This window comes from Saccostrea cucullata, unplaced genomic scaffold (genome assembly GCF_032062105.1).
Source record: "Saccostrea cucullata isolate Sc308-1 unplaced genomic scaffold, CSIRO_AGI_Scuc_v1 ctg1329, whole genome shotgun sequence".
NCBI classification, from domain to species: Eukaryota; Metazoa; Mollusca; class Bivalvia; order Ostreida; family Ostreidae; genus Saccostrea; species Saccostrea cuccullata.
Window position 1 is genome coordinate 118,098 of NW_026925650.1, and position 7,982 is coordinate 126,079.

Sequence of the window (7,982 nt, forward strand, 5' to 3'; positions counted from 1 at the left end):
CTTCAAGCAATAAGACGTTTCCTCTTAAAGAAACCCAAATTTGAGAACGGAGTTGAGGTTCATTTATAAGACTTAACCGTCACGCAAAACCAAATTACATCCTGGTGGCATACTTATTAATTCGATTTAAGGACTACTTTGTTTAAAAAGTCCTTTTGTTTTATTAGAATTAATCAAAATGATCGAATTGGAGGCTCGACTTTGGCTCGGATTTTCCCTGTGAAATCCATGAATGCTTATAATAAGCCGACTTGACACGAAAACTTTTAGGAAATATAAATAGTATTAGCATGTGCTAGAACAGTTTCTATAGAGTTCCAGGGATAATAATGTTGCCAACTCATTTTCCGGGACAAGCAAGTCTAGCTGGGTTCCATAGCATTGATGCTCTTTTAGGAATTCGCGAGGAAATGCGAGAGAATTACAGCATGTGTTCTCACCCTGGACAAAAACACGTGCAGGGAAATTCCAGAGTTCAGTCAACTTCATCTGATGCAGGTAAGTTTTTTTCATGTAGATAATTTTACTTATATTAAATGTACATCAAAATTCGTGAGATTATGATAATCTTTTTTAAAAATATCAATTGATATCAAGGATGCATTGATTGAATTATTTTATCTGAATACAGTTTAATTATGCATTGGCCCCAAATTGACGTTAAAATAAAATGAAAAGCAACAATTTTCTAATTCAATGTTGTTCAGGGAAAAATACACAAGATAAGAATTAAATAACTGACAGTAAAATAAAAACTGATAAAAATTATGTATGAAATTAAAACTAAGATTAAAGTTGGCTGCATGTAAAAAAAAACAAACAAACAAACAAACAAACCTAAATCAGAAAAAGATGGGGAAAAAATAATTACTAGTTTTTCTTATACGAAGAAGCTTGGAAACCCAAATCGGTAGATATATTTTTATCAGATGTACATATATTTATTTATCATTGTCTTTTATCAAAATAATCAATTTGAATCCTTATTATATAAATGAAATGATGTGTGTTTCGGGAAACCTGAAATAAATTATATAAATGTTTGTACCTTACTTAAATACACAAAAGTAATTAAAAAATCAGGAAGACTTCTTGTTAAAATTAGATATTGTAATTGTAAGTAAAGTTCAATGTACACATATTTAGAATGTTTTGGCTACCAACTACATATTTCTTTGTGTATGGTCATTTGTTATAATATTTTTTGTACAAATTAAAACAATGAAATAGTGAGTCTCGCACGAAATATAACATCAGAAATATTTTTTGAGAATTTAAGATACTCTCTCTAAGTTAATTAGCGTTATAAAATAATAATAAAATTCATGTATGGTTATTTAACAACAAAATCGATGGATTCGGCATTGGTCCTTTCAAAAGAATGAGAATTTTAGATAAAAATCTATATATAATCTAACTTAGAAATATTATATTAAGAAACATGTCTATTACAATGCTTAAAAAGTAATCTAGAATGGTGTTTTCATAACCTATAGTTTAACACCGCAATACTAATTTCAGATCCTTGGGAAAGAAATGTTCCCACATGTACGATTCAATTTCAAATTATGTAAAAAGTTTTGAAAACGGAAAAAAGGCTGTATTTGAGAATAAAATTTTATTGCAGTCGCTCATTTCTTTGTTCAATTAGGGTGTTTGTGTTTTTAATGAAGAAAACTACCTAATTGTGTTAATTCATTTTGTAAGTTTTGCTCAAAGTTAAATTGATTTTTGTTTGAAGTTTATTTATAATATATAACTCTAACATGTAGTTTCAAATAAGTAAATTGACTTAAACTTGTGCACCACAAACTGCAATAGTTATTGCCGAAAAGAAATACACTAAAAAGTTAAAAACACACAAAAAAATATTGAAAATAATAAAATAATGAAACCACAAACACAACGGCAAAATACGAATGTAACTACCAGGCACAGTCTTTATAATTAACTCTCCTTAAAGTTAACAAAATATTTTGTATTTATTATGAATTTAAACGGAATATTCTTAAGAGAGAGACTTAAGATTATGTGTCCTTCAATTAAAAATTCAAATTTCAATTAAAATTTCACTATACATATAATCAAACTTTACATTTCACTTTGAGTAATCCAAGATGAACCCGATAGAAAAATGTCAATTAAGGAAGCTATAAGATTCCTCTTAATAAATATATGCCAAAAAGAGGCTCGTCAAACCTAATTAAAGTTTTTATCTTGTTAAACTGAAATCAAAGGCGCGTTTGTATCGAAGGTATTAAACTTAAATGACACCACCATTGCATTGAGAAAATTATAATTTTTTGAAGAGAGAAACGAGACACCGACATCGTAATGCGCTGTCACATCTCAATTCAATAGCAACCTCGTTAGCGGCTGGAGAGCGCGGCGCGGCGCAACACGGGCGACAGTTTGAAAACTAAGGATGTCGCCTGCAAGTTAAAGAAATCCCGGGTGTTAAATATCTTCTTATTTCCCCATTCTTCTTTAAACGGCGCCCATTTACAGTTATTGAGCTGTGAAATTTGTATGTGTATTTTGTGGAAAATAAACTTAATTCAATTATAAAATCTCGCCTAATGATATATTTTGAGGCATTTGGTGGCGCGGGTTCTTTTGTTAGATGTAATTTGAGAGGGGTGTCGAAAAGATAAATGTCAAATTTTATCATTTGTTACCTCGGGTCTATTAAAGATTGTATCAAGCTTTACAACTCATTCGACGTGTCATTTTGGCTCTTCTCTGTCAAAAACATTCTCTGAAGTTTGCATCGTTGATTTTCAATTTATTTGAGGTGGGTTTAAGCAAATATTTTGCACAAAAGAAAACAAAAATATAAATCACACGCTCAAGCAAATTTATCTATTTCCCAAATGTAATGCAGGTATATATGGATCAAAAGCTAGATTAAACTCTCGTATAAAGACCGTCAATATTTCCGTCTTCGAATTTATTTGTCTTTGATATCTGTGATGATTGTGCTATAATTTAATCTAGGAAACGACATGAAGCTGCAAAGAAATATTGAAGGAAGAAAATCCGGGAAGTTGGAAAGAAATTCGGACCCCCGCAAGAAAACAAGGCGAAACCGCACGACGTTTACAACATATCAATTACACGAGCTGGAAAGAGCGTTCGAAAAGTCGCATTACCCGGATGTATACAGTCGAGAGGAACTGGCCATGAAAATAGATCTCCCGGAAGTCCGAGTACAGGTATGTTTAGAGATTTATTGAATATTTTACACTTGGAAAACTAATCATGAATATGAGTGATATTATTAAGTTTTAACATGATAATTATGCTACTCTAAAAAGTCCACGAAATACTTTTTGTTTCGTTCTGGGTTTTTATATCATATTTTGACATTTGGTGTTTTTTTCGGTCTTTTATTTTATTCATGGCATATTTTTCTCCATTTGCATCCTTTTCTGCTTGTGTTTGAAAACAAATGACCATACCGTTATGAATTAATATATAGTGTTTTAGTTTGATTATATGTACAAAGTTTGGTCTGATGAATGATAAAACATCCTAACCCCAAGTAATGTATGTAATCGACTTTTATCTTTAAAAAAAAAGATTGATTAGAATTGTTTAAGACTAGTTCATTAGCTCGATTCATTACAGTTTATACATTTTGTCAATAGCTATCCTCTGTGACAGAAGGGTCTTTCATATGACTTGGGGTAACCTCGTTGTGCTAACAAGGTTTATAGGAAAGATATCAATGGAGAGATGTTAGACTTGATCCATTCTATTGCAGCTCTTAGCCCCGGTAATTGACTTAGCATGGGATCAGCTCACTTTGTACTTCAGTGTCCGATACAGAGGGACAGCTGGCCGTGTGACAGAGATAATCCGGACTCAACTATAGGCCGTCCCCACTAACAAGTTAATGGCTCAAAAGTAACCCTCAATTATGCACATGAATGAACTCCGAATCGAGTAAAGAAAGGCGACGAGTGTTTTTAATTGCATCCAAGAGTTTTTCGATGGGGGGGATTTTTAAACCAATCTTTTCTCTGTCTGCATAGCTTTAGGGTACGTCACGCGGCGCGCCCCGCCCCCTCCTTGTTCGCCCCCGATTCGATATTGTATCTACTGATTCTAAATCAAACAGAATCGTTTTTACTGACGTCTGTAGTATTTGGTGTCTTTGTTCCTCTGTCTTTTAGCGTGTTATTCAATTAACTGGATATTTCTATCAAACGAGGGGTCCACTTTCACGAAATATGTCGTCAAGTTTTTGAGAAATTTAAATAGAATAAAAACAGACCTCTACTGCAATTGAAAATTATAAGTATATATAATATGTATTTTTTCAATAATATTTAATTCTAAATCTCAGGTGTGGTTTCAAAATAGACGGGCTAAATGGCGGCGTCAAGACAAGCTGGAAAATTCAACGCTGAGGATCAATGAAGACTTCAGTTCTGGGCTGGTTCCACGAAAACCTCCAGGTGCCTTCGGATCACCCTTACCTCTCGATCCATGGCTTACGCCGTCTATGAAAAACGCCGAGTCATCCAGTGTGACGTCAATTGCGCCAGACACTTGTTTGACATCATACCCCAATCTGTTTCCTTCTCCATATGCACATTCTAGCAATGGTATGGGTAATACATACCGAGGATTCACGGGAGTTTTTGGAGGCTGTCCGAAAATAACAGACTTTGATCCCCGAAATTCTAGCTTAATAGCGTGCTTAAGAATGAAGGCAAAAGAACATGTGCATAGTGTTGATAAAAAGTACTGAGATTTGCTGTTTGCATGGTATTACATGAGCAATTCTAAATATGAAATGTATACATCGTCAAATTTTTTTCAATAAAAAAAATCATATTTCATATCCAAATGCAGTAAGACATGGTTGTAATGAACATCTTATACATGTATGACGCTTAGTGCGAAGTGATTTTCATTCCCCTTGAATTCAAACAAAATGTAATGTGAGATTAACGGATATAACGAATTACCTGTATAACGAAGCAAAACCGTCTGTCCGTTGCACTTCATTATAAGCGTGTTTTACTGTATTTTCTGTCTGCACACAAACAAATTAAAAGTACCTAAAGCATAAAATATCAATACACGTACATTTTTAAAATGGCGAAAATATCATGAAACGTTCCATTTTTTTTTCATATTCCGTCTTTTTTCCATTTATTAATAAAACAAAGTGGGATAGTCAAATAGGAGAAACCTTTAGTTACATGTATTCATAGTATTGTGTTATGTATTTTTGATAGTAAAGCATCATCATTTGATTATAATATCTTCAGTTCATATTGTTTTAGTTTTAAAAGTATGAATTCATCAATGTACATATATTGTGTAGTACAGTAAAACTCGTATAGTAAAAATACGGATATTACGAATTCAAGGTTATAGCGAAGTTATCTTGGATCCCCAGGTAAGTAATTTCATAGGTCCTAGTGACTTCGTTATAACCGAGGTTTACTGTACCTCATTTAGGCAGCTAGATGATGCTTCTGTTCTGTCGTTTCTTTTTAAATGTATAATTCATTATTGTTTCTAAACCCCCATGTTCGAAATTTGGTCCAGATGAGCAAATATGACTGGAAAACATAACGTTTTTAATCGATTTTCTGGGAGGTTCCCACATTTTTTGTGCAGTGTATTATTAGAACTATCATACTAGGACATGGGGAAAAGATATGTTGCATTAAAAATTCAGAATTTACCAATTTCTTTTTCTTAAGTTTTATTCAGTGTGAAACATGTACAAAATTTGTAATTGTAATTCATGAATATTATATTTTTTTAAAATAATTACCCTGAAGTTAACTGAAGTCAATTTGTTCTTACAAGAAAATTAATTCATTTATCACTTCCTACATGTATATGCGTTCATTTTCATTGATTAAACTAAATACATATTTCATTTTAATTGACAAGCACATTTAAAAGTCGTGGTCAAGATCAGATTTTCTTTTTTACAGTGGGTCAAAGTTGTTTTTAGGAGGGTCACACTTCAATGTCAAAGGGTCAACATTGATAGTACCCAGGGGAAGGTACTGGCACAAGAAATACACATGTGAAATATAGAAACCCCAGCACGAAATGTTAAGAAGTTATGACCAAGATTACTTTTCTTTCAAAAGCAGGTCAAACCCCAAGTTTTTTTTTCAAAAACTTAATAAATCTTTGACCGTAATTCCTGCATCAGGACGTATTGCTTCAATGATAATTGCATAACTTTTTTGATATTATGAGCAAACAAGACAGTTGCAATATGCGACTGTGCAAAACCATTGCCCTTCCGAAAGTAAGATACATGTAACAAAAACGGAAAATCACAATTTTCTCAACTCACATGTTCGCATTGTGACGGAGGGTGCAATTTCAATAATTTTTATTTGTGATTTTCTGTATTTTTTCGGACGCTTGTGAATAAGGGTCGTATGGAGATAACGAACCGTTATCAAGGTCAAAAGTTCATTGAAAAAAAAATGCAAATAAAGACCAAAGCAAACAGTGACCTCTAAAAATACCAGAGGTGGGATTAGGTGCAATGAAGAAATAAACATCCCCTTCCAGCCGGTTACACTCGCCGTGCGCTTCTTGTCATGATTGGGAAAAAAAAGAAAAATCTGTTCAGTGTGTAGAAAATGGCCTAAAAATAAGAATTAAAAACGTAAATCATTATTCGACTAAATGATAGATTGTATTTGTTTACTATGTCATTGTATCGAACATATAGAACTTGCAAACTGGTGACTTTATACGAGTCTGTTTATATTCTTGTTTCATCAACCTTTTTGTCAATAGCTTGTCCCGCATTTCTCCTACAAGTAAGAGCTAAAAACTGGAAGGCCATATCTCGGAAACTAGAGATGGTACCATCACTATTTTTTCATAGAGGTGGTATCTGACCCCTAGTACCCCACCCTCAAAATTTCAGACCACACAGCTAAATCTAAAATTTTGAATTGCGAATTGCGTTCTAGAACGCAGTTCACTTTTGAATTGCGAATAGCGAACTGCGAACTGCGTTCTAAAATCTGAACGCCGCCTCGGTTAACGTCCCTACGCTCCTTATATACGTTACGCGGCGCCAAGTCAAAAGTATCTCGCCGTGAACCTCTAGCATGCTGGAGTAGTCTCGCATATATATTAGAAACTGCAAGATGTTCTTTTGAAGTTAAAAGGTCAACTGTACAAAAGTTTTAGCCAAGATTAACATTAAGTAATTTGAAATTTTTTTCCAAACCCCAAGGTCACTGTCAAAAAGTAAAATATGTTGGTGTCCAAGAAAGGTCTTGTCGCAAAAAATACACATGAATTTTGAAACCTGAAATCCATGAAAGTTGAAAGTTTTTTGGCAAACAGACAACGGACAGACGGATATAAGAAAGGAGTGTTTTTCCATTCCTGTGAAACATTCTTTTTGCTAGCGCTGAGCCCCAGTCATTATCTGAGTGATTGTTCTAAACAAAGACAAGGGAGGTTTTATTTACGTCTAAGCCAAGATGGACTCTACACGTGTATTTTCAAGACCTCACCACAGTAAAAATATATTCTATATGCTCTCAATCATGACAATGTAGGCAAACCAAGAAATTCCATAATTACAAGAATTTACACTAAAAATGACAAAAAAATCCATTATTATGAAAAGAAATTCTGTGTATGGCTTTTAACCCAACAGTTCTTGACAAAGATGACCCAAAGGGCCAAGCCACTTCACATCTTCTCATTTGGAACTCTCTGGAAACTCCAATGGGTCAACACAAAAACTTCACCCCCCCCCCCCCCCGTTCGTTTCTTTACCTAGTGTCTGTAAAATACATTTTCACAAAAAATATAACTTTATCACACCAAGCCTCGATAAACATTAAACAAATTCAGCAAAGTAAATCTCTTGATCACGGACCATCCTTTCTGTGTTTAAAAATTGCTACGGCGCTAGCTCACCTATCTTTTTAGTTACAGAACTCGGATTTCGAGCCCGATAC

The 7,982-nt window shown here is 33.7% G+C and overlaps 1 protein-coding gene across 1 annotated transcript; it reads left to right on the forward strand.

Annotated features, from left to right (window-relative positions):
• Positions 1 to 4,852, forward strand: LOC134269475 (retinal homeobox protein Rx1-like). Its single transcript, XM_062751677.1, has 3 exons — positions 1 to 498; positions 2,998 to 3,215; positions 4,352 to 4,852. Exons 1-3 carry the CDS (start codon positions 330 to 332, stop codon positions 4,757 to 4,759), a joined length of 795 nt encoding a protein of 264 aa, XP_062607661.1. The 5' UTR covers positions 1 to 329; the 3' UTR covers positions 4,760 to 4,852.
• Positions 4,853 to 7,982: the final 3,130 nt, after the last annotated feature.

Coding starts and splice junctions, on each gene's coding strand:
- LOC134269475 (XM_062751677.1), top strand. CDS start 330: ATGTTGCCAACTCATTTTCCGGGACAAGCAAGTCTAGCTGGGTTCCAT. Junction 499..2,997: donor GTCAACTTCATCTGATGCAG/GTAAGTTTTTTT, acceptor AATTTAATCTAG/GAAACGACATGAAGCTGCAA. Junction 3,216..4,351: donor TCCCGGAAGTCCGAGTACAG/GTATGTTTAGAG, acceptor TCTAAATCTCAG/GTGTGGTTTCAAAATAGACG.